Here is a 27,719-nt window from a genome sequence, read left to right as displayed (position 1 = left end):
CATAAGACATTCTGGGTGAAGGGCTGCCAAAGCTATCAGAACTGAGGGGCCAGCAGCCCAGAGGCAAGGGGCAGCCTAATGCACCCTGCCCCACATCTGGTTTTCCTCTTGAGGTATTTGTTGACTAGGCCGGGCTGGTCGGGAGGCTCACAAGTCAAGCCCTAAGCAGCTGAATAGCAGAGTGGGATTTGGGTAGTTTCGCTTTGCTGAGAACAAAAAAGTTGGAATTCAGAGCCCACCAAGGAAGAGGCTCCCTAGAAAACATCTTGAAATTCTCATTGCCACTTCCAGAAGGTCAAACCTAGGAGGAGACTCTGTTTTCTGGTCCTTAAGAAACTGCAGACCGGCCTCAAGTCAGCTTGATGGAATGCAGGGCCCTTCCACAGCCTGCTGAGGGTGGTGGGGGAGTGGTGGTGCCTTGGGAGAGAGTGCCATGAGAACTCAGGAGCTGGTGGCTTTCTGTTCCTTGATCCACATATATTCACTTTGTGAGCATCCCTCAAGTTTGGACACTCCTGATTGTGTGCTTCTCTCTAGGCCTGCTGTTTGTCATTGTTGTTCAATTGCTAAGTCTTGTTTCACTCTTTGTGACCCCATGAACACCAGGGTTCCCTGTCCTTCGCCATCTCCTGGAGTTTGCTCAAACTCATGTCCATCGAGTCGGTGATGCCATCCAACCATCTCATCCTCTGTCGTCCCCTTCTCCTTTTGCCTTTAATCTTTGCCAGCATCAGGGTCTTTTCCAATGAGTTGTTTCTTCACGTTAGGTGGCCAAAGTATTGGAGTTTCAGCTTCAGCATCAGTCCTTCCAGTGAGTATTCAGGGTTGATTTCCTTTAGGATTGACTGGTTTGATTTCCTTGCTGTCCAAGGGACTCTGAAGAGTCTTCTCCAACACCACAATTTGAATGCATCAGTTCTTCAGTGCTCAGCCTTCTTTCTTTATGGTCCAACTCTCACATCTGTATAAGACTTCTGGAAAAACTGTAGCTTTGACTATATGGACCTTTGTAGGCCTGTGATATGCTGCTATTTGAGGTTTCCACCTGAAATCTTGTAAGAGAAGAATGGAGGACTCCTGATAGATTTCTCTTTGAAACTGCCTTCACATTTTACCAGCCAGCCAGCTCTTCTTTGTAGAAAAGGAAAAGCAAACATCAAGGTTTACTATTCTTTAGAACTCAGACTGAGTGCTGGTTCCTTTTGAACTCTCAAGGATATGAATGTAGAATTGTCTGGCTAAGACCTCCAGCATGTCCTTAGTCTGAGTTTTTCTTTCCTTTAAGAGTATAGTAGGAGTTGTTTTGAATGACTTGATGGGGTTCTAATGCATTGCCAACAAACTGTCAAATGAGGTGGGAGGATCAATCTTTGTTTTTTTGGTGCATGAAAAGTTCTTATCTGAACTAGAAAATAAAGCCCACATTTCTTGGGCTAACACAAAGAAAGAAAGATTTGCTGGCATGCCTCTTTTGAGGCATGAAGAAAGGAGTGCCACAGCCCTGACTGGAAAAAATAACCTTCTTTCAAAGAACAGTACCCTTAGTTGATAGTCTCTGAAGCCCTTTTTGTGCACAAGAAAGGCAGGAGGAATTTCTGTAGGGGATTTAATACGATTTCTTTGGGAAGTGGAAAGCACAGACACACACGGAGAGGAGGCAGAGACAGCCAAGGTGACCGTGTCAGACCTGCCTGGCGCATCTCATTCCTTGCTTGCTGTATTTGCTAATCTTTTTTTTTTTTTTTAAAAGAAAGAAAATTCTGTTCAGCTCTTTTCTGGTTACACAGTGTCATTCTTGTTTATGTCCAGAAACAAATTTGAAAGATCCCAGCCAGGGATTGAGCCCTGGCCCTGGCAGTGAAGCTCCGAATCCTAACCTCTGGCCTGTCAGGGAATTCTGTTTGCAGTAGTTTTTAGATTGTAACAGGTAGTTCTGTCTCGTTAATATGAAAAGTGCCGCTTACGCTGAAATTTGTTGGCCATTGTCTCCCGCTCACTTATCCGGTTTCTGAAGGTTTTTCTGGAGTTTTTCAATTGGCATAAAATTTTATCTGGAGTTTTTCTGTAGTCTTGTGCATTTCACTATTTACTTCATTGCCAGCATTTGTAACAAATGTGAATGGCATCGGTAGAAATACCTGGAGGACCCCATTATGATGCCTTTTTCATCCTTTCTTTACCCTTAGACTTCTCTGCTTATATGGAAATATCCCCAATCCATAACTGCTTAGTTAAAAACCCCTCTTTTATTTGGAATCTAGTCAAAGGTTTGTTATTATAATTTTAAAAATTTCTTTTATAAAAAGAAAAAAATTTCATGAAAAGCTTTTATGAAAGCCTGGTTCCCTGATTATTTTCTTTCTTAGAAACTTGTTAGTTTTTTAGGCATAGTTCCCTTCCCTGAAAGTGTGCTTATTTTATTAATATTTCCTTGTGGAGTTAAAAAATGATATTTTAGTCCTACTTCTCTGCACTCACTTACAGGTTTCCAGGAGCTCTTGAGCTGGGGTCAGAGTGGTCCTGTGGATCTGGGCTCTGGCAAATGGAGGGACCTCAGGCTGACCAGACCCAGAGCTGTGGTCGAGGTGGCACTCTGTCTGTGGTCACTTTGTCTTTTGTGATCTGTAGGCCGGTCTGGCCGAGGTGAAGCCCGAATAAACAGTGTCTGCTGAGCGTGGGGCACCTTGCCAGGCAAGGCAAGAATGTTGCTGATCGTTTTCACTTCTCATTTTCATTTTTTCTCAGTGGAAATAGTCATTTGTTGTGAATTTTTAAAATTGAGAAACTATGTGATGAGTATTTGGTCTTCCCCCTTTCAGCAAGGATGGGAGTTTGTGTTGAAATCTGTATAATTCTGTGATGTGTCCATTGTTCCTTCCCCTACCGATTCCTCTTCGCCATTTAGAACCAAGTTCAGTTTTTCGAACTGATAAGAAAAAGAAACTTCTTTCTTCCAGATATCAGTGAAATGTAAAATCTCAACTTTCCATTCCAAATGAGTGAACATTGTAGAAGCTCCCCCCCCACTTATAATGAATTTATTTATTAAAATATAGTTGATTTACAGTGTTGTATTTGTTTTTGGTATGTAGCAAAGTGATTCAACTATGCATGTGTATATATTTATATATGTTTTCATAATCTTTTCCTTATAGATTATTAAAGAATATTGGATACAGTTCACTGTGCTATATAATAGGACCTTGCTGTTTATCCATCCTGCATATTGCTAGTTTGTGTCTGCTCTCCCAAGCTCCCAGTCCGTCTCTCCCCGACCCCACCACGACCACAAGTCTGTTCTCTGTGTCTGTGAGTCTGTTTCTCTCTTACAGACATGTCCACTTGTGTCATAATTTAGATTGCACATGTAAGTGATATCATAGCACATTCGTCTTTCTCTGTCCGACCTCACTTAACCTTCAGGTCCATCTACGTTGCTGCAAATAGCATCATTTTGTTCTCTTTTATGACTGAGTCATATTCCGTTACACATATAGGTACCATGTCTTCTTCATGCGCCAGTCTGAGCGTCTGATCTTGTAGCTTGCACGTTTACTGCAGCACCTCAGTCACGCAGTGATGGTCAGGTGTGCGGAGCGGAGCACTTGCTGGGACAATGTCCTGTCGTGTCTTCTGAATTGTGAGGTTAAACAGCTTTCTTGGGTGTCATGACATTAAATCAGCTCAACGGACTGATGAGTGTCACTCCTGAGACCAGTGCTGGCACACGGCAGCCCAGCCCGTCCTGAGCTTGGCCAGGGGGCACTGTCTTCCCTCGGCTGCGCCAGGGTCACGCACCAGAGGGCTGGCTGGATGGAAGCTTCTCTAAGATGGAAGTTGTCCTAGATGAGTGGTTCCCAAACTACCCTCTCCCCAAACAGTAGTGTTCTAGAGCTGGGCCAATGTGTTTTCTCCATTTAAGTAAAAACAATGGATAGAATTTTCTTAATTTTGAATTTCTTGTCCCATGAAATTTCATTAACTGTTTATTGCTACTACTGCCAATCAACTTAGCACTGGGAGGTGACAAATGAACAAGGAGCAAAAAAAATTAGTGGAAGGTATGGGAATACCTAGTCTTGCTTAACTGGGTAAGTGTAAAGAACTGTACAATGAGATTGCATGTGATATTTATATGACTCATATAATGGAGTCATTTATGCTGGAATCTTAACACAGGGCAAGTGATCTTAGTTTGTGGACTGAGAAGCAGGGTCGAATGGGAGCCTCCACCTGGATTCAGAAGCAGGTGCCTGGGCTTGATCACAGCTCTGCCACATACAGACTCCTCCCAGCTCTGTGACCCTGGGCAAGTCACCTAACCTCTCTTTCTCAGTCCCTCACCTATAGAGACAATAATGTACCAACTTCATGGTTGTTGTGAAAACTAAATGAATCAACACATGCAGAATACTTAGAATATGCCTGGCGCATAGTGCTATACAATGTTATGGAATGTTGTTCGTGACGTTAGACGTAAATATTTCATGGTGCTCAGCAGAGAACACTGTGGTTCTGTATTGTGAACATATCTGAGAACGATGGGTTTGGGGTTTCTCTCCTAGTTCTGAAATCCTATTATTCTGTGTCACAGAATTAGATTCCCCATTATCTTTCTTTTCCTTTTTTATAACTTAGTGCTTTAATGAAAGTGGTTTTTTCCCTCCCCTCTGTACCTAGCGTGAAATCACTCTTTTCCAAGTGGGATCTAATCTTTAAATATGACTTCAAAGGGTTTCCTTTCTGTTTCTTGACACAAAAGTGGTTTTGTATTGTGTACATTGGTTACACTTATCTACTACTACACACCTAATATCCTTCAGTGTTTTATCCTATAGATGAGGACACTGAAGCTCAGAGAGAGTAAACAAACTGTCAGAAGCTACAAGTGGCAGATCCATGACTTTAAGTCAGGCTGTCTGACTCCGAAGCCTGGTCTAATGTCAGTACAGCAAACTGAAGTTGCCATTCCAGTGGCTGTGATCCTGTTCCAGTGTAACTAACCTAAAGCAGGTTCCGGCCCCACTGCTTTAAATGGAGACAAATTTCCACATAGGTATTCCTGAAGGTTGCTCTTTTTATTGCTATCCCTGCTTATTCAGAGAAAGCGGAAAGGTTCTACAAGCAGGGAGTTCTCTGGTGGCTCAGTGGTCAAGAATCCACCTGCCAATGCAGGGGATACGGGTTTGATCCCTGGTCCCTGGTCAGGGCAACTAAAGGTCGTGATCCACAACTACTGAAGCCTGCATGCCCTGGAGCCCATGCTCCAAAACAAGAGAAGCCGCTGCAATGAGAAGCCCACGCACCACAGCTGGAGAGTAGCCCCCGCTCTCTGAACTAGAGAAAACCTGCGCGCAGCAATGAAGATCCAAAATTTAAAAGAAAAAAAGTTTTAAGCAAACAAAAATAAGCAATTGTTTGTGCACCAGGCCAGACAGCCTCCGGGCCCAGCCACTCTCTGTCTGCCCCAGGGGAACTTTCCTTTCCTGCACACTCTGCCCTAGCCCCGAAGAGAGGCAGCTGGCAGGCCCCCTTGGTGTCTGCTCCCCTAGCCTTCTGGTGCTTCCTTAACGTTTCCCACCCGCTGGCTGCTGTGTGTCTGCACTGTGGTGCTGGTGGCACCAGGTGCTCAGGGAGAAGACAGCGCGTCCCACTCTGGGGGCTGGACCCCTCCTCTTCTGTCCCCAGACCCCACCCACCGCTCCCTCCCCAGATTGCGAAGCCACCACCTCCATTGCCTTCCACAGTTTTTATATCCATTTTGCAAGTGTTTCAGCCTCCCTCTAACTTCTCTCCATGACTCATGTCTCATGTTAGAATTCAGGGAAGGGGTTAGCAGTTTCTGCTGGTTACTTTGTAATGAGCCAGAGAAGTCGGTTTGCATGCTTACTGTCTAGAATGCAGCACACTTCTCCATGTAAAGAATGATGTATCTGGAGGGTGCCATGCTACCCCAGCACAGAAACCTCTGCTGCAGCCTCAGTGTTCCTGAGGCTCAGTAATGTGCCTGTCTGCATTTGAAGGTGGGTCTGGGCCTCTTCTTCCACCTCTTCCTGCAGGTCATGAAATAGGAGCGTCTCGATTCCATGTCCTAAGTGGTTCTGGAGAACTGGCTTCTTTCAGCCCAGAAGGGCCAGTGATGGTGGGAACCAGGCTGGTGGGTGGTAGAGGGTGAGCAGCACCTGGGAAACATGGGAACTATGAGGAGGGGAGACGAGGTGGAGGCTAGACCCCTCGGCCACTCCATCTGGCTCAGGGCTGCCTTACCAGTGAACCGGCTGGAAAGGCAGGCGTCTCTCTTGCCTTCTTCTTCCCCCTGACTGTTCCTTGGTGTCGGTCTTAACCACGCAAATGTCCCAGGTGAGTTGGGAAGCCAGCTGCCCTTCCATCCCACTAGACTGTGAGCTCCAAGGGAGCAGAGTTCTTGCTCACCTTTAATGCTCGATGTTCACAAAGCATGAAAAAAAAATTACTACTGTTTTTTGAATATTCATCATCATGCTCTGTGATCCCAAATGCTGTCACGTTGTATTGAATCTAATATGTTGCTGGTAAGAAACACAATTATTTTATGTATCATTACGAAAGGAACAAGCCTTGCCAACTAAACTCTGATACAAGGGCTTTCTGCTACTCAGAATTTTTACTGTATACTTGTTGAAAGAGTTCTTTTAGATTTTTTTGGGCATGGATTGGTATCATTCATGCACATATGTGGAGGGGAAAATAAGTAAAATGTTTAAGATACTCCTAAATATTGTCACTGTCAGAATCTGACTCTTGAGAATCACTTTTGGCTCAGAGTCATTATTGTCTCTGTGTCACCAAGAGTGTGGCTGACACAGCATTTCTGCTGTCACCTGGAATCTCCTGCAAGCAGCTCCTACGCATTCTGGGAGTTGTGATCCTGGTGTTGTTTTCCTCAGCCTGTGGCAGGCCTGTGTTTCCACGTCTCAGTAATAACGCAATGCAGCATTGTTCATGCTGCCCTGTCTCTTACCCAGGTACCATAGATCTGGTGGGCAAGGTCATTTTTCCAGTGATGGATGTTTGCTTCCCTAATCAAATTTATGCCCAGCTGCTGTTCATATGGCTCTTGGTTTAATGCCAAATTATAGTGTCATCTTTTTGAAGACATTTAAAGTGGCAGCTCCACTCAGGGAGTCTAGTGCTGACAGTACACTGACTCAGTGAAGCGAGGGCGGAACTAATGAAGGGCGGCGAGCAAGGTCACACTCAGGCAAGCAGTGTGTCCACATCCTTACCGCCATCTGGATGGTAGTTACTACAGAACCCAGTGTGGTGGAGTCGACCCTCGATCAGAAACGTGAGCAGGTGAAAAAAAGTACGTTAAAGACTTGATGGAACCTAGATGTTTACTCTTACAGCAACCGAGCCAGGCAGATAATTTGGATTTTCCAGTGAGGAGACTGAGAGTCTGTGGCTTATTAGTGTCATACTCTGGTAAACACGTGGTAGATTTGGGGGCATAGAACCCAGATTTGTCCAATTCTAAGGCTCATACTTTCAATTATATTGTTACACTCTTTATTCATATGTGTGTATGTTCAGTTGTGTCTGATTCTTTGTGACCCCATGGATTGTAGCCACCAGGCTCTTTTGTCCATGGGATTTCCCAGGTAAGAATATTGGAATAGGTTGCCATTTCCTCCTCCAGGGGATCTTCCTGACCCAGGAATTGAACCCACACCTCTTGGGTCTCCTGCATTGGCAGGTGGATTCTTTACCACCAGTACCTATAATGTATATTAATATATATGACCTAGAATAGTCCCTGGCACATACTAATTTAATACATTTATTAATAAATTTAATAAATATTTGTTGAATAACCAACCCAGGGATCGAACCCAGGTCTCCCGCATTGCAGGTGGATTCTTTACCAGCTGAGCCACAAGGGAAGCCCAGGAATACTGGAGTGGGTAGCCTATCCCTTCTCCAGCGGATCTTCCCAACCCAGGAATCTAATGAGGGTCTCCTGCATTGCAGGTGGATTCTTTACCAATGAGCTTTCAGGGAAGCCCATAAAATCATTAGAGAGTCCAAAAGACCGTTCAATACATCTGTGTCCCTTTTGCTGTCTCACATATAGGGTCATCGTTACCATCTTTCTAAATTCCATATATATGGGTTAATATACTGTATTGGTGTTTTTCTTTCTGACTTACTTCACTCTGTATAATAGGCTTCAGTTTCATCCACGTCATTAGAACTGATTCAAATGTATTCTTTTTAATGGCTGACTAATACTCCATTGTGTATATGTGCCACAGCTTTCTTATCCATTGATCTGCTGATGGACATCTAGGTTGCTTCCATGTCCTGGCTATTATAAACAGTGCTGCGATGCACATTGGGGTACACGTGTCTCTTTTAATTCTGGTTTCCTTGGTATGTATGCCCAGCAGTGGGATTGCTGGGTCATATGGTAGTTCTAGTTTTTAAGGAATCTCCACACTGTTCTCCATAGTGGCTGTAGTAGTTCGCATTCCCACCAACAGTGTAAGAGGGTTCCCTTTTCTCCACACCCTCTACAGCATTTATTGTTTGCAGACTTTTGGATAACAGCCATTCTGACTGGCGTGAAATGGTACCTCATTATGGTTTGATTTGCATTTCTCTGATATTGAGTGATGTTGAGCATCTCTTCATGTGTTTGTTAGCCATCTGTATGTCTTCTTTGGAGAAATTTCTGTTTAGTTCTTTGGCCCATTTTTTGAGAATAGCATTGAAACATGTATATTATCATATGTGAAACAGATCGCCAGTCCAGGTTCGATGCATGAGACAGGGTGCTCAGGGCTGGTGCACTGGGATAGCCCTGAGGGATGAGATGGGAGGGAAGTGGGAGGGGGGTTCAGGTTGGGGAACACATGTACACCCATGGCTGATTCATGTCAGTGTATGGCAAAAACCACTACAATAATTGTAAATTAATTAGCCTCCAATTAAAATAAATAAATTTAAAGAAAAATAAAATTTACCACCTTAAAAAAATCATTAGAGAGAATAGAAATGCTTTTTTTCCTGGAAATGAAGTCTCTGACATTTTGGACAGTGGGTGAAAGAAAGAAAGAATGATGGGTGGCCATTCTCTAGACAAGCTACAGTTTGTGGCTCTCAGGTTCTTTGAGATTGAGAAGAGGAGCAGAGAACTCTGTCTCCAAGTCACAGTGTCTGTCAGCACTCACCTGTTGGACAGCGCTAAGGTACTTCCTGGAATCATTCCTGCCCCTGACCCATTGCCTATAAATCAAGATCAACAGAGCTCTATAAACTGTGCTGTGAAATAAAAATAAAGGAAATCAAATATGACAAGCCTTGCTATGAAGGATGTCCAGGTACAGGGCAGTTGTTATTGGACAAATTGCTAAGTTAAAAAAATATAAAATGTTTTGAAAATTCTGAAGCTCTTACGGTTCATCAGGAAAATGTGAAAATTGGCATATTTGAGCACCACCATGTGCTAGATCTATGCCTGGGAGTTTTACACATGTCACGTAATCCTCACAGTAACACCAGGAGGTCATTATCATCTCCATTTTACATAGGATGACATCAAGGCTCCAGGAGCATATGTGATTTGGCCAAGGGATGTAACTGCTGAGCAGCTGAGCTAGTGGGGAAGCCCGGGTGCTCAACTCAGAGCCTGTGGATTTTCTACTGTTTTCTGCTGCTTCCCATCTAAGCTTAAGGCCAGAAACCCCTTTATACTCTGGTTTTACAGTTGACAGCGCTGATGCTAGAGGATTTCAAGTGACTTAGGAGCAGACTCATACCTAGATTTCAGTTTTCTTGAACAGTTTATTAAACAATAAATAATTGAAGAATATCGCACAGTTTTAAATAGTTCAGTAGTTACAGAAACTCTGTAGGTCTTGTAAGTATATCTTAAAGAACAAGAACTGGGTATTCTGTATCGGTGCTTTAGATTCCAGACATTTTTTGAATGAAAGAGTTCGCCATCTTGGGCTTCTTTATGTGCTAACTGTATTTTAAAATGAGTGAGTGAGTGAGTGAAAGTCGCTTAGTTGTGTCCGATTCTTTGCGACCCCTTGAGCTATACAGTCCATGGAATTCTCCAGGCTAGAATACTGGAGTGGATAGCCTTTCCCTTCTCCAGGGGATCTTCCCAATCCAGGGATCGAACCCAGGTTTCCCGCATTGCAGGTGGAATCTTTACCAGCTGAACCACAAGGGAAAATGATTGGGAAGTACCATTTGGGGCAATATTTCACATCTGTAATACTAAACTTTACTAGCAGGCTTTCCTATGTGTCAGTGAACTGTTCTGTTATTTTACCCCCATCTGCTAAGTAGTTATTTCCTTTTTTCTCCCCCTTTATCCTTGCTTTATGTGATTTCTGGTGTTTTATGTCATTGTTATATCTACTTCTTTATCTTGGTAAGATTAGAAGAAAGATATTTTAGTCTGGAGTAATTTCCCATCCCTTCCGATCTCTGCTTTCTTGTTCCTGTTCATCCTTCAACTTTCATCTTCTCCAACAAGTCATCTGTGGATACCCACTTAGGAATCAGGTGTCTTCTTCTTTTTCCCCCCGGCAACCATCCGTGCACATGATCAGGGACCTGCCACACGCCAGATCTAGAGCGACTCACATTCCTTGACATGGAGGAACTTAGGGTTGAGTTAGGGAGGCACACAGTTAGACAGAAAGATGCAATGTGATTGAATGCCTTATTTTAAAGCTACTTGGTGAGTGTTTGTCATGGGGCAGGCATTGTGTGAAGTGAGCGTCTTACGTGCATTATCTCATGTTCTCTTGATAGCCTTATGATCCCAATTGTAAGGAGAAGGAGAGTGATTTAGAGCACGTCCATGCTCTGCCTAACATCACTGAAGTCACAGAATTGCTGCCGAAATCTGGGTCCAGAGCCCAAGCTTGTAGCCACTCTGCCTCCTGTGCAGGTCAGAGCACTTCCCTGTGTGTCCCCAGGCCCTCATGTGCCAGGCACAGGGAGGGGACAGCCCCAGTGCTGGAGTTAGAAAGTATCAGTTACTTAACAGTCACACAGCCCCTTTAACTGCTTATCATCCTTCAGCTAGGAATTCAAGATACGAGAATTCAAGACATAACACGCATGTCCAAACTTACTCATCACAAACGTTTATCAGCATAGCATTAAATACATTATGATGTGTTCATACAATGAAATGATAAAGCTATAGTAAAGAGGGAACAAATGCTATAGGGATCTGGAACAATGTAAAAGGGATGGTATTATATGGAATAAATAAGGTTTAAAAGAGATGCTGCTTTGTATAGAATCGATACTATGACGCCATTTGTGGTTTGGAGAGGCAGGGAGTATTTATATTTTTGTTTATATACAATATAAATTGCTTGTATAACATATCTTTGGAAGAATAGATAAGAAATCGATACTATGAATTAGTTCTGAAGACTGGTAAGGGATTCCAGGTAGCAAGATTGTCCCCCGTACACCTTTTTGTGCCTTTTGAATTTTGAGGCAACTGAATTTGCCACCTATTGAAAGTATATAACTAAAAACAAAAGAAATAACAGGCAGCTTGCTAGAAATGAAAACAAATAAGAAGGCACGCTGGGCCGGTGTATTTTCTGAGTATGGGAGTTAAGCCTGCCTCCATCCTCGCTGCATCCCAGTGTCTACTTGGTTGTTTGTGCAGTTGATCAACTAAGTTGAAAAAATAGAATCTCCGATTCCTGTATGGGAAAAGCATAGCATTTTTTTTGCTTGTATTAATTCCTGTTGAAAATAGGTATCCTGAGTCTAACCATGAAGAGACATCAGACAAACTCAAATTAAGGGACCTTCTGAAAAATAAATGGCCTGTGAGTTTGTAATATGTCAAGGTCATGGAGAACTAGGAAAGACTGGGGACTGTTCCCGGTCGGAGGGAACTGACAGGACATGTTGGCAGCGACACGCCGTGCATGAGGCCAGAGTGGACCCTTGGCCAGAAAAAGAGGGCTTTCCTTCTCTGCAAAGGACGGTAATCAGACAGTTGGCAAAAGTTGAATGTGGTCTGTAAGTTAGATAATAGCACTGTTAATATCCTGATTTTGATAGAAGTACTGTGGTTCTGTGAGAAAATATCCTTCTTTTAGGAAATAGGCACTTAATAATTTAGTAGTAAAGGAGTTTTTTTTGCCTGCAACTTACTCTCAAATAGTTAAAAAAAGATGGAAAAGAGAGAGAGAGGATGAAAGAGGAGGAGAGAGAATAATAAAGCAAACCTGGTAAAATGTTAACATTTGGGGGAACAGTGAAGAAATACAGAAATTCTTTGTACTATTTTTGCTGCTTTTCCATCTGAAATTATTTCAAAATAAAAAAGAATTAAACATTTCCAATGTGGAACATTTTCTGATTTTATAATATGGGGCCTCTTGTACAGTTTTTATCTCCTTTTGTACAATTTCGTGATTATCTTCCTGTAGCTCTTTATATTATTGGTGACATTCCTCTGAGTTTCTTAATATTTTTGTTCCTTTTAAAAAATATATAACAACTTTGTTGAAGTTTAATTCACATACTGTACAACTCACCCTCACTATCTTTTTATGTATGCTTAAATAGTACTACTATATAAGGAAGATATGCTTAACAAAAAGACAACATTGTAGGTGTAATTTACACATGATAAAATTCACCTCTTAACTGAATAGGTTGATGGCTTTTTACATGTGATTTCCCCATGTATCCGCCACCCCAGTCTAGATACAAGATAGAGAACATTACAGCCCCTTTGCTTACAGTCACCTGCTGTTGATGGGGGCATTGTTTGCAGGATCCTCTGGAGGGTGCAGGGCGAGTGTGTGTGGTGGGGCGGCTTCTGTTGGGATGAGGATGCTAGTGATGCACCGAGCCCCTCCCTGGCTCCCGAGAGGCTCCCAGGTGGTTCGGACGTGGCCATTCTGTATCCCAGACACCCCGAGGCTGTGTGTCCCAGTTTCTTTTCTTCCATAGGCCTTATTCCAGTTCAGAGGCTGGAGCATGCATAGCTTCAAAATGTTTCTCAGGTTATTTCACGGTGGAGAAAGTTCTGGCAGGGTTCTGGGCAGTGGTCCTTCTCATCTTTAGTTGAGTGGTGTTCTGAGCAGCTTGGCCTTGCCTGTCTATGATGCCACTTGCTGGGCCAGCAGAAGGAGGTGTATCAGGCCCGGCTGCCCTGTTAAACAGCAGATCTCACGTGACCTTTAAACCATCAGTGTTTTATCGTCATCAAAAGGGAAGATTGATTACAACATCTGTTTTGGAAAATAGTCATATTTCAAGATATAGGTTTTGTGCCCATTGATGTTTAGTGAGGCTTTGATTTGCCAGCTCATCACTCCTGTATTGACTCCATAGGAAACAGAGTTGGTATCTGTATTCACCAAACTGTGGCCCAGAAAATTTGGCTCTCTCCACCTGCCATTTTCCCTTATTTTGTGACTTTTATTATGCTGCTTTTCATTTTGAGTTGGTGGTATAGGAAGTCAGTGTCTTGACAGGTGTGCAAACAGGGACGAGCTGGCTGAGCCGCAGTAAGATTTGGTGTCAGCCCAGCGCTTGACTGACTTGGGGGCCTTGTCATCCTCCTCCTGGGGAGAACTAGGGACCACACTCAGTGTGATGAAGGCTCCATCCACCTGGCATGGGCCCAGAGCAGAACGTGCATGCAGTACATTGTGTCATTTTTACATATAATTTCTCCATTTTCACCTTTTTTGCCCAGGTGTGTTATCTCTTACAAAGCTTTCTTTTTTTTTTTTTTTTCCTCTTTGTGGCTGAGACTGTAACTTATTAAAACACATTCATGTATTTAAGTCTTGGGTCCTGTTCTCTTTTTCTCAGGCACGCTGCAGAGAGGCCTTCCTGTCCCTGTCGAGCACGTGCGTGGGAGACAGATGACTGTCCTTCACCCTGCACAACTCTAGGTGCCTGGGCCGCTGTCCAGCCGGGAGGGGATGGATTCCAAAGATGAAGGCTCACACGTGTGGCCCCCGGCTGCAGAGCACGAGGAGAACGCTGCGCAGGTGAAAAGTGCTCTCCCAGCTGGGCACTGACCTCGGTGTTTTAGTTCGTAGAGTTTGCTGACAGCTAGAGAAATAGCAGCTCCTGTATAGTGATGTGGGGCAAGGAGGGAGCAGATGGGCGGACGTGGTACTCAAGGAATGGGCAGCATTTCAGCGCTTCGAATCCTCCATCTGCATGGTCTCTGTGATTTCAAGAAGCTACATACCACCCATGGGCTTCTCTGCCTTTCCCCCAACTTACTGTCATAATCCTCTTCACTGCTCCATTTTATTTCATGGTGAAAGCTTCAAACTGCAGGGTTTCTTTTATGTTATCCAGGAAAGGGTTTTGATTTTTTGTGTGTAGTGAAGTACAAGGTATGTCTATAAAGTGAGTGGCTTTTCCTTTTCTTTTCAAATTCAGAATGTAAACTTCTCATTGAAAGTTGTCCCAGTGAATCAACAGCTCTGGAGGTTAGTCACTTATTCAGATATCGCTCTACTAACCAGCTACACATTCTTTTGACTGTCCTTAGCAAAAATGAATCTCTGCGTTTTTGGTATGGATTTGAATTTTGGTAAGAGTCAGCAGTCATAGGGAGCCACGTTTTATATGTGACCAAAGTATGAAACTTCATTGTATAGCATTATAATATATATGTAATTTCATTTTCATCAAATTACATAACCATAGTTGTTCAGTTGCTAAGTAATCAGAAACTTTATATTGAAGCCTTTAAATACACATATTATGTTTGATTTACATAGTATAACTAATGTTACAGTACATAAAATCAGTCATCAGATATGATTTAAAAGTCTGTGTCTGAATACTGAGAAAAAGGTACCAGAGAAGCTTCCAGCAGAATAATTCAAAATGCTGTTTTGGTTCTCATGGAAGCTATCTGGAAGGCTACTTTCATGTAGCTATATATTTTGGGGTACTTTGTTTATAAAGAAAAATGTAGTCCATTAATAAATAGGGTCCACATTTGCAGGTAATCAGACAGTAGGCAGCAGAGCTCAGCATCCTTTGTTGCACCCCATCCTTGCAATATTTCTTCCCCCATCCAGGAATCCTGGTTTAGCCAAGTACTTGGTGATGAAGACCAAGTTGAAGAGTTTGGATAACTCTCAAGGAAAAAAATTTTTTTATTTTTTAAGCACTGAGACTAGTTAAAGATTTTGATGTTAATGAACAAATCTAAACTCACAAAATTATCTTGCAGCACTTAAAATTGCACAGATATTTCAGAAGCCCAGTTCTTGTGCAAATTGTATCTTCATGGGCAGAGCAGATTTATGTAGAAGCTGGGGTGATCACTTAGTGCTAAAGTAGAAGTCTGTTTTATTTACATGGTGCTTGACTGCATCTTGTCTCCAGTTTTCTTTCTGTGGGTTGAATTAGCTTATGTCGTCTTTGGGATCTGTTCTCCACTGGAAAAAACTGAAGTAAAAAATTATGTGTAAAGCCAAGACAGTATAAGAGTAAAGATTCCGACCTAAGAGGGCCTGACTTCAATATCAGCACATAAATTATTTCTCTCCCAAATGCGTGCTTTGACCATCTGCTTTGTACCTTCAATATCAGACACTAGGCTGTGTGCCAACCTGCAGGAACTCAAACCTCCAAAGCTGACTGCTCAGAAAGCACTTTACAGAATCAGTTTCTGCTTTACTTCTTCATAGACAGAAAATTATTTCCCCTGGTGACAACTGAAATAGTTATCCAAAACCCCTGAAAAGTACATTCTCAGAATTTTTTGTGTCCTTACCTACTTGGCAAAGAAAAGTTCTGTTACGTTCACCAAGTCAGCAGACATTCACCCCTTGCCTACAGAACAGCCGTGGAGGACAGAAGAATTTGTACGAAAGCAAGTGACCTTGTTTTAATGTGTTTGCCAAAAGGCACTCTTTGTTAGAAAGTGGAATTTTTATGACATGTTGAAAGCAACTGACTTTTGAGTCTTGACATATTTTTCCACCTTACAGAATAATCCGTGTTTTGTAGTTTGGTAGTGTTGTCCATCAGGAATCTTCTGCCACGTTTCTTCTCAGCACGCCCCAAAAGAGAGACCTGCAGTTGATATTTGAAGCAAAGGGGTGTTTAAATCGGTTGCCTAATATTAAGTAAAAGTCAATGAGAAGGTCCTTGGATCCCTCTGCCAAGTCACTGACTCAGCATAGATGATCCATTCGTTCATCGTGTTCTCCTTTCATGGGGATCTTTTAGGAATGCAAGTGTGTGGTGTTCTCGGTCAGTTCCCCGTCTTTGTGCTACAGGGTGGCTTCCACAAGGGTGATCACTTTGTACTTGCTGTTTTTTTGCCCAGGTGCATTTTGTTCCAGACGCTGGAACTGTGGCCCAGATCGTCTACACCGATGACCAGGTCCGTCCGCCACAGCAGGTGGTGTACACGGCAGATGGTGCCTCCTACGCCTCCGTGGATGGTCCTCAGCACACACTGGTCTACATCCATCCCGTGGAAGCTGCGCAGGCACGTTGGGACCATGGTTGATGGCTTGTTTGTTAATCTGTTAATTCAGCCCTTAGGTTTACGCTCTGCCAGTCACTGTGCTGCTGCCAGCTGATGCAGGAAATATGCAGATAAGATGTGTGCTCTCAAGGAGCTTATAACCATCGTGGCAAAGGAAGATGTGGTTTATTTATTTAAATTAAATGTTAAATGTAAGGAGTTAGAGCACTAACCTGGAATGAGGTCTTTTCCCCACTGACTGTTGATATCGATTGATTATTATTATCAACAATATTATCAGCCTGTTACTTTTCCTAAGTGTCAAGAACCAGGCCAAACATGGCATTTATTTCTGTGTAATTTAATCAAGATGAATCTCAGTGGAAACATGCACATTATTTCAGTTAAACGTGTAAGTGAGGGATCCTACTAGCTTGTTAACGGCTATTTACTAATAATTTATTGATTTTTAGGACTGTTATAGAAGTGAGGGTAAAAGCTGTACAATTATAACTGCTTTCATTTTTTTTGCTAGTGACTCTGAGTGTTGGTTTCCAAATGCATAACAGGAATATCCCCCAATATATAAATGTTACTTTGTATTTTTAGCACTTTATAATGTACATAGCACTTTAAAATATATTAGAAATCAGTTCTATTGTTTTTTGTTAAAAAAAAAATTTTTTTTAACGTGGACCATTTTTGAAGTCTTCATTGAATTTGTTACAATATTGCTTCTGTTTTTATGCTTTCGGTTTTTTGGCTGAGAGGCATGTGGGGTCTTAGCTCCCCACCAGGACTGAACCTGCAGCCCTGCATTGGAAGCTGAAGTCTTAACCACTGGCCCTCCAGGGAAGTCCCCAGTTCCGTAGTTTTTGTAGTAGGATCCTGGTAATAAAAATTTGCCCTCATGCAATATTTAATCAGGAGACACAAAGTACTCCCAAGAAGATTTGAGACCCACCTAATAAATGCCTTTCAAGTCTATATAAAGGTAAAATTGCCTGATAGTCAGATGTTACTTTTGGAATAGCCCTTCTCAGTTTTAGTCCCCCAGCTGTACTGAAATAAGAACATCTAGATTATGTAAAGAATGTCCTGTGCCCGACTTTTAAATCATTACTATGTTACTAAATGTCTGAGTTATGATAGTTTTTAAACGTCAAATATAAGAAATCAGAAGCTCGCTAAAATTCTCTTTTATAGTTTTCTGGAATCAGCACTTAACCATGGTTCCTATGACCATAAATTTGCTAAAGCCTTAGGCAAATTAGAGTCATTTAAAAGTTTTAGAGCAAAGAATACTTTTTTGGATTGGAGATTTCTTGTGGTGTCCTGGCTAAAATAATTTTGAAGGTTTTCCTTCTTTAGTTATCATGACTGTCAGCCAAATAATGTTTATAATGAGAACTTTGAAAATTATGATCTTACTGGCTTTATCCAAAGAAGAGTCTATGGAACATTAAATGCAATTTATTTATTTATTTTCTACATCTGCTGAGTGTGCATTTACATTGGAAGGAGTTGTAATCCTTGGGTATACAGTATTCTTCTCTTTGTTAGTGTATCTCCAACCATTTTCATTTAATTGCAAGTCTACCCCTATGACAGAGTGTTACGTGAGAATGCATGCCCCCTTGTTCACGGAATGCCTTTTTAATTAACCGTGACATTCAATCTCAGGAGAGGCTTTGCTTTAGAGTAAAATCACGAAGTGTGCAGTGTGTTAGCCAATGGGGAGGGTTAGCTTTTACAATCTCTTTGAAGACATATAAATGAAAGGCTTTAGCAAAATATAGGATTACTGTCTTTATCTTCTTTATTAATGAAAGATTATTACTAGCTATTTGACAGAAACTCTCTCAGGAATTGGTGCTTAGCAGTAGGATAATTTTTCCTGCACAGACAAGCTGTCTAAAGATCTATTGATAAGTTTTTGTCGTTGTTGTTGTTTGTTTAGACGCTGTTTACAGACCCAGGCCAAGTAGCTTATGTCCAACAGGATGCTACAGCTCAGCAGGTAATGAGTTGCTTTTTTGCCTTCTTGTTATTTCAGGGTAATATTATGAAGGTACCCTCTCCTGGAATACCCCCAACCCTCTGCACTGCGCATTCTCTGAAAGTCTGTGTCTCGTGTGTTTAGAATATTCTCGATGTCTGTTAGTGAAGACAAAGCAGAACACGACATTAACACACTCCAATCAGTGTGTATTGAAATACTTTGGTAATACAAAAATGATCTGTCAGGGAAATTTAAGCATTAAATTAAAATAAGGATATTAACTGGGTATTGGTCCAAGCTCCAAAGAATAATCCTGAGTTTCAAAAGTGCCTGTGGAAATTCGGAAACATTTTAGTACTTGTTCTTTTTTTTTTGATTATTGACTTACATTTGATTTGTAATGTTGTGTTAGTTTCAGGTGTAGAGCAAAGTGATTCAGTTATCTCTATATTTATATTATATATATTCTTTCTTAATGTTCTTTTCTTTATGGTTTATTACAGGATTCTGAATATAGTTCCATGTGCTGTATAGTAGGATCTTGTCGTCTATCTGTTTTTTATTTATGCCCACCCCTCTCTCTCCTTTGGTAACTATAAGTCTGTTTTCTAAGTCTGTGAGTCTGTTTCTGTTTTGTAAATAAATTCATTTGTATCACATTTAGAGTCCACATATATGATCTCATATGATATTTGTCTTTCTCTGACTTAGTACGATAATCTATTTTAAAATATTGGGGTAAAATTCCTGCTTAAATTGCCTATACCCTTAATGGCAACTTTCTCCCTTTTAGTTTCTGAGAATTGAGATTCTTCTTGGTTTTCTTTAAAAACATTTCTTTTTTTTTTTTACCTCTATTTCTAATATATCCTGCTTGACTTTGAGGGACGTCTTCCTTATTTTTCTTCTGGTTATGAAAGTGATAAAGAAGGTACACAAGCTTAACAATTGTCAGTCCTACCCTAAAAAGAATGTGACTCCAAATAGTTGTATTTTCATGATGGCTAGTATGACCGTTATTCAGCTGTACCACTGAGTGTCATGAGTGATTTTTAAGTAAGCTTACTCATCAGTAAGCACTTTTTGCTTTTCAGATTTCTTAGTAGGTGATTTGGATACTTCCATTTTATTTTATTAGTACGTTTTAAATCAATGGGGCTTTGTTGTTCTGTTTTACTTTTGACTGTGCTGTGCAGCGTGTGCAATCTTAGTTCCTCTGTGAGGGGTTGGACCTGTGCTACCTGCAGTGCAAGTGCAGAGTCTTAGTCACTGGACTGCCAGGGAAGTCCTTGGATAATTATATTTTAAAATTTGAAAAGTGGACAGTAGTTGGGTTAATATTATTTATGGAATCTAGAGAAAATCAGGAGTCTTTGTCGTATCACTTACGGTTGAATTTATTCCTGATTGCTAGTGACCTACAATTTTGTGAGGTCTGTCAACTTGAATGAGAGTTTGTCTTAGTACATTGGGGCTACTATAACAAAATATCATACATAGCATATGTGCCTTTGCTCAGTTGCTCAGTCATGTCCAACTCTTTTCCATCCCATGGACTGTAGCCCATCAGGCTCCTCCGTCCATAGGATTTCCCAGTCAAGAATACTGGAGTGGGTTGCCATTTCCTTCCGGGATCTCCTGTGTCTCTTGAATTGGCCGGCAGATTCTTTACTGCTGAGCTACCTGGGAAGCTCCTACCATATACTGAGTGGATTATAAACAACAGAAATTTATTTCTTACAGTTCTGGAGTTTGGGAAGTCAAGACCAAGGTGCCAATAGATTTGTTGTCTGGTGAGAACCCTCTTCTTATTCACAGATGGCTGACTTCTTGCTGTGCCCTCCATGGCAGACAGGGCGATGCTGCCCTCTGGGGTCTCGTAGAAGGGCACTCATCCCACTCATAGGGGCTCCACCCTCATGACCCAATCACCTTTCAGAGGCCCCACCTCCTAACTTCCTCACACTGGGGATTAGATTTGGACATATGTATAAATTTGGGGAGACACAAATATTTTGTAGCAGAGTTGCTATTTTATTTTAGTAATTTTGTACTAATTAAGTATATTCTTGATAAAGACAAATCATGTTCATTTCTGTGAATATTTATTGATTCTACCAAACAAGCAATGGCTAGATTTAATTCATTTTTACATCTGAAGAGGAAAAACAAAATGAAATGCCTTTGTATTTCTAGATAATTAATTCATTTACTCATTCTTAGAGTAATGATTTTTTTTCATAAAAAAGTTGAAGTAATGCAAAAAAGAAAGTACATAAAAACCGAAACAATATTTCTGCCCAGAAACATCCTCATTAACTTACAGTTGGTAACTATTATTCTAGACTTCTTTCAGACATAAAACAGACAAAGATAAACAGGGGAAAACTGTGCCCTAAATGCTATTATTAATCTAAATACTTTAAACTTAATTTACTCATGTTTTCCTAACCCGCCTTGAGCTCTGGTCCCCTCAGGCTTCACCTCCTGCTGTGATAACCTGACTCAGCACACTGGTCCTTCCCCCGCTTCTCTCCCTCACTGTTTGGGATTCGTTGTGTTATTATTATAACTAATACATTTCTGTTCTATTCAGTAACCACAGCTATTTAGAATTCTTCTCTATTATCTCCTAGCATTTACTTTTGTAGAAATCTTGAGTCTAATTTTGATTATTTTCCTCATTCCTTCTCTATCTTAATGCCTGTTTGAGTCTTTCTTTATCCTTGAAGTTTTTCTTTGAAGTCTAGTGACTTCACCAGCACGTGAATCAGAATTCCCTAGGACAGGGTGTGTCCTTTTGATGGATAGGTTAAGACTCTATTTTGGGAACATTTTCATCTATTAGATTTTTGAATATCTTTTTAGTTTCATTTGATGTGTTCATTTTCCCAGGAATATCAATGTGAGTATATTGGTTTTACTTTCTGAACCTAACATTTTCTCTGATCATTTTTACATCTATTCTTTTCCATTTTATTTGTGTAATTTATTTTGTGTCCCTCCTATTTCCTTATCATGTTTTTTAAGCTTTCTGATTAAACTATAACATATACATCAATCAGTTCAGTTCAGTTCAGTCGCTCAGTCGTATCCGACTCTTTGCGACCCCATGAATCGCAGCATGCCAGGCCTCCCTGTCCATCACAAACTCCCGGAGTTCACTCAGACTCAAGTCCATAGAGTCAGTGATGCCATCCAGCCATCTCATCCTCTGGCGTCCCCTTCTCCTCCTGCCCCCAATCCCTCCCAGCATCAGAGTCTTTTCCAATGAGTCAGCTCTTCGCATGAGGTGGCCAAAGTACTGGAGTTTCAGCTTCAGCATCATTCCCTCCAAAGAAATCCCAGGGCTGATCTCCTTCAGAATGGACTGGTTGGATCTCCTTGCAGTCCAAGGGACTCTCAAGAGTCTTCTCCAACACCACAGTTCAAAAGCATCAATTCTTCGGCACTCAGTCTTCTTCACAGTCCAACTCTCACATCCATATATGACCACAGGAACATATACATAGAAAAGTACAAAAAATTATAAGCAGTAATGCAATGATATGAAGTAAGCATATTTTGTAACCAACACCCAGATTAAATAACAGAACATTACCATCTCCTAAAGGCTTCCCAGCTGGCTCAGGGTAAAGAATCTGCCTGCCAATGCAGGAGATGCAAGGGATGAAGGTTCAATACCTGGGTCAGGAAGATCTCCTGGAGTAGGAAATGGCAACTCACTCCAGTATTCTTGCCTGGAAAGTTCCGAGGACAGAGGAGTCTGGTGGGCTACAATCTGTGGGGTCGAAAAGAGTCAGATACACACACATACATACACACCCCATCTCCTGAAAGCCATCCTTATGCTTCCTGCTAATTACTGCTCCTTCCCTTCTCGCCAAAGGTTACAGACCTTAGACTCGTTTTCCATGGTTTTGAACTTTATGTAAGTGGAATCCGTTAGTATGGTTTCCTTTCTGTTTTGTTCTCTTGTTTACCATTGTGCTTGGGAGAGTTGGGTAGTTCATGCTGTTTGGTGTGGCTGTGGTTATTTCTCCTTCTGTTTTTATAGCTGTATCATGTTCAGTTTTATGAGTGTACCACAATTTATCCGGGAGTGTGATCCCACCTCTACTAAGTTCTTCAAGAGTTTCTTGTCCCTTTGCTTTTCCATGCTTTCCTGGTGGCTCAGCTGGTAAAGAATCTGCCCATAATGGGGGAGAACTGGGATCGATCCCTGGGTTGAGAAGATCCTCTGGAGAAGGGAAAGGCTACCCGCTCCAGTATTCTGACCTGGAGAACTCCACGGACTGTATAGTCCACGGGGTCGCAAAGAGTTGGACACGACTGAGCGACTTTCACTTTCACAACAATTTCACTTGCTTTTCCATACACATTGTAGAATCAGCCTGGAAGTTTCCACCAAAGTCCTATGGGAAATTTATTGGCATTTCATTGTACCTATGGGTCAGTTTGTGAAAAACTGACATCTTATTTAATATTAAGTCTTCTAATCTGTGAATATGTTCTATCCCTGAATTTTATTTATCTATTTTTAACATTTTTATAGAAATATAGTTGATTGACAGTGTTGTGTGTCAAGTGTACAGCACAGTGATTGAGTTGCACATACATGTATAAATATGTGTATTCTTTTTTTTACATTCTCTTCCATTGTATCTTATTATAAGCTATTGAATATAGGTCTCTGTGCTACACAGTAGGTCCTTGTTGGTTATCTATTTTATATATAGCAGTATCCCTGAGTTTTAAATGAAAGTTCAGAAATTGTCTTATGGGTAGAGGTCTTTCAATAGATTTACTGTTAGATATTTGGTGTCTTTTGATGGTATTTTAAATTATGGTATAATTTTTAAAAATTTCATTTTCTAAGTTACAGTTCAATTTTCTTGGTAAATAATTATGTTGTCTGTGAATACTGACATTTTTACTTCTTTGCAGTCCTTATATCTTTTTTCCCTTTGGTTTTATTGAGATATAATTGATATATAGCAATGTATTATAAGTTTAAGGTGTACAGCATAATGATTTGACTTACATGCATCATGAAACGGTTGCCACAGTAAGTTTAGTGAACATCCATCATCTCCAAAATTTAAAAAAAATCGAAAAAAAACCTTTTTTTGGTGATGAGAACTCTTAGGATTTACTCTCTTAACTGCTTTTGTGTATAACACACAGCAGTGTTAGTTTTATTTATCATACTATTCATTACACTCCTGCTACTGCTGCTGCTAAGTCACTTTAGTTGTGTCCGACTCTGTGCGACCCCATAGATGGCAGCCCACCAGGCTCCCCCGTCCCTGGGATTCTTCAGGCAAGAACACTGGAGTGGGTTGCCATTTCCTTCTCCAATGCATGAAAGTGAAAAGCGAAAGTGAAGCCGCTCAGTTGTGTCCAACTCTCAGCGGCCCCATGGACTGCAGCCCACCAGGTTCCTCCGTCCATGGGATTTTCCAGGCAAGAGTACTGGAGTGGGGTTCACTCCTAGGACTTACCTATTTTGTAGGTGGAACTTTGTATGTTTTGACCACCTTCATCCATTCCCCATTCCCCCCACCCACCACCTCTGGTAACCACACGTATGATCTCTTTTTATATGAGTCCGTTTTTTTTTTTTTAATTAGAATATAATTACTTGACAAAGTTGTATTAGTTTCTGCTATACAACAACACGAATCAGCTCTATGTATAAATACATCCCCTCCCTCTTGAGCCTCCCTCCATCCCCCAGTCCCACCCCTCTAGGTCATCACAGAGCACCACGCTGAGCTCCCTGTGCTCTGCTTGGGAACCTAGTAGGTTCCCACTGGCCATCTGTTTTATACACAGTGATGTATTTACATCAGTGCTACTCCCTCAGTTCTTCCTACCCTCTCCTTTCCTGCTGTGTCCGTAAGGCCAGTCTCTATGTCTGCATCTCTATTCCTGCCCTGCAAATAGGTTCATCAGTAGCATTTTTCTAGACTCCACATATATGCGTTAGTACACGATATTTGTTTTTCTGTTTCTGACTTCCTTCACTCTGTATGGGAGGCTCTAGGTTCATCTACATCACTACAACTGATTCAATTTCATTCCTTTTTATGGTTGAGTAATATTCCATTGTATACACGTACCACAGCTGCTTTACCCATTCATCTTTTGATGGATGTCTAGGTTGCTTTCATGTCCTGGCTATTGTAAATAGTGCTGCAGTAAAAAAATACAGATGTCTTTTTTTTTTTTTTTTTTTTTATTTTTAAACTTTACATAATTGTATTAGTTTTGCCAAATATCAAAATGAATCCGCCACAGGTATACATGTGTTCCCCATCCTGAACCCTCCTCCCTCCTCCCTCCCCATAGTTGTGGTTTTCTTGGAGTGTATGCCCAGGACTGGGATTGCTGGGTCATGTGGTAGTGCAGGGTTTACTTTATTTGGTTTTGAAGTATAATTGACCTACAACACTGGGTTAGTTCCTGTTACACAACATAGTGATTTTTTCCTATATATTTCATATATTCCATGATGTCTAGTTATAACATGTCACCATACAAAAATACTGTGTACTGACTGTATTCCCCACACTGCACTTTTCATACCGATGACTCATTTATTTTGCAGCTAAGAGTCTGTATCCCTTAATTTGCCATACCTATTTCTTTCCATCCCCCACCCTCTGCTACTCTAGTAACTTTGTTCTCTGTCTCTAACTGTTTCTATTTTGTAATGTTTGCTCATTTATGTCTTTCCTTTTTATTTCTTCTTTTGTTCCCCTTTGCTCTGCTGACTAGCTTACGTCTTTCGTTTTTATTTCTTCTTTTGTTCCCCTTTGCTCTGTTGGCTAGGATCTCCAATCCATTAGTGAATGGAGTTGGTGCTGGTAGATGTGAGGGTTTCTCATTTTCCTTCCTGATTGCAGAGGGAAAACTTTCACTACTTCACTATGAAGAATGATGTTTAGTGCAGGGATTTTTTTTTCCTTCGGCTGTACCACATGGCACGTAGGATCTTAGTTCCCCAACCAGGGACTGAGCCTTCACCCCCTTCAGTGGAAGCATGGAGTCTTAACTGCTGCATCACCAGGGAAGTCCTCTCGTGCAGGCAGGATTTTTATAAAAAGAACACGTCAATGAAGAAAGCTCCCTTTATGGTTTTTAATGAATGTTTATTATTGATTGATGTTGATTGTTATTCATGGATGTTGATTTTTACCAAATGCTTTTTTTTAATCTGTTGAGATTTTTCTCTTCATTGTTAATAGGGTAGATTATATTAACTGATATTTAAAAGTTAAGTCACAGACTTCCCTAGTGGATCAATCAGTAAAGAATCCACCTAAGTATCTGCCTGCAATGTAGGAGACGCCAGTTCGATCCCTGGGTCAGAAAGATTCCCTGGAGAAGGAAATGGCAACCCACTCCAGTATTCTTGCCGGGAGAATCCCATGGATAGAGAAGCCTGGCTGGTTACAGTCCACTGGGGTCTCAAGACTCAGACACAACCTAGTGACTAAACCACCTCAAAAGTTAAGCCAGCCTTTCTTTCTATAATAAACTCCTTTTCTTGTATGTCTGGATTTGGTTTGCTGATATTTTGTTTGGGGTTTTATGTTTTTATTTACAAGTTCATTGTATTTTTAACCACTTTATTTGACTTTTTTTTTCTTTTAAAGTAGCTTTCATCTTGATATTTTTTTTTTTTTAATAACATCCTGGAAAGCTGTATCATCATTTTTGTTGGCATTACAGTGTTCTATTATGGGGATTTACTATCATTCATATTCTTCAACTATTGTTTGTATCAGTTTAGTCACTCAATTGTGTCTTTCTCTTTGTAACCCGATGGACTGCAGCACACCAGGCTTCCCTGTCCTTAACCAACTCCCGGAGCTTGGCAAGCTCATGTCCACTGAGTTGGTGATGCCATCCAACCATCTCATCCTCTGTCATCCCCTTCTCCTCCTGCCTTCAATATTTTCCAGGATCAGAGTCTTTTCCTATGTGTCAGTTCTTTGCATCAGGTGGCCAAAGTATTGGAGTTTCAGCTTCAGCATCAGTCTTTCCAATGAACATTCAGGACTGATTTCCTTTAGGATGGACTGGTTTGATCTCCTTGCAAACTAAGGGACTCTCAAGAGTCATCTCCAACACCACTGTTCAAAAGCATCAATTCTTTGGCACTCAGCTTTCTTTACAGTCCAAGTCTCACATCCATATATGACTACTGGAAGAACCATAGCTTTGGCTAGATGGGCCTTTGTTGGCAAAGTAATGTCTATGATTTTTAATATGCTGTCTAGGTTGGTCATAGCTTTTCTTCCAAGGAGCAAGCTTCTTTTAATTTCATGGCTGCAGTCACCATCTGCAGTGATTTTGGAACCCAAGAAAATAAAGTCTGTTACTGTTTCCACTGTTTCCCATCTATTTGCCGTGAAGTGATGGGGCCGGATGCCATGATCTTTGTTTATTGAATGTTGAGTTTTAAGTCAGATTTTTCACTCTCCTGTTTCACTTTCATCAAGAGGCTCTTTAGTTTATCTTCACTTTCTGCCTTAAGGGTGGTGTCATCTGCATATCTGAGGTTCTTGATATTTCTCCCGGCAATCCTGATTCCAGCTTGTGCTTCATCCAGCCTGGCATTTCACATGATGTACTCCGCACATAAGTTAAAAAACAGAGTGACAATATACAGCCTCGACATACTCCTTTCCGAATTTGGAACCAGTCTGTCGTTCCATGTCCAGTTCTAACATTTGCTTCTTGACCTGCATACAGATTTCTCAGGAGGCAGGTCAGGTGGTCTGGTATTCCCACCTCTTGAAGAATTTTCCAGTTTGTTGTGATCTACACAGTCAAAGGCTTTGGTGTAATCAAATAAAGCAGAAGTAGATGCTTTTCTGGGATTCTTGTTTTCTTCTGTGATCCAACGAGTGTTGGCAATTGAATTTGTGGTTCCTCTGCCTTTTCTAAACCCAGCTTGAACATCTGGAAGTTCATGGCTCACGTACTGCTGAAGCCTGGCTTGGAGAATTTTGAGCATTTACTAGCGTGTGAGATGAGTGCAATTGTGTGGTAGTTTGAACATTCTTTGGCATTGCCCTTCTTTGGCATTGGAATGAAAACTGACCTTGTCCAGTCTTGTGGCCACTGCTGAGTTTTCCAAATTTGCTGGCATATTGAATGTAGCACTTTCACAGCATCATCATTTTAGGATCTGAGATA

The 27,719-nt window shown here is 41.2% G+C and overlaps 1 protein-coding gene across 2 annotated transcripts in view; it reads left to right on the top strand.

The window, feature by feature from the left end:
- Window positions 1-27,719, top strand: part of PRDM10 (PR/SET domain 10) — a 99,808-nt gene that overhangs the window by 19,741 nt on the left and 52,348 nt on the right. For both annotated transcript variants that reach the window (XM_061406468.1, XM_061406467.1), the window contains exons 2-4: window positions 13,867-14,048; window positions 16,361-16,525; window positions 18,465-18,524. In XM_061406468.1, coding sequence (XP_061262452.1) covers window positions 13,980-14,048; window positions 16,361-16,525; window positions 18,465-18,524 — 294 coding nt within the window. In that variant the 5' untranslated portion in view covers window positions 13,867-13,979. The remainder of the gene's footprint in view (window positions 1-13,866; window positions 14,049-16,360; window positions 16,526-18,464; window positions 18,525-27,719) is intronic.

The sequence above is a fragment of the Bos javanicus genome, chromosome 29 (assembly GCF_032452875.1).
Source record: "Bos javanicus breed banteng chromosome 29, ARS-OSU_banteng_1.0, whole genome shotgun sequence".
NCBI lineage: Eukaryota > Metazoa > Chordata > Mammalia > Artiodactyla > Bovidae > Bos > Bos javanicus.
The sequence above is the reverse complement of the archived record's forward strand: the minus strand, read 5'-3'. Positions and strand labels throughout refer to the sequence as shown.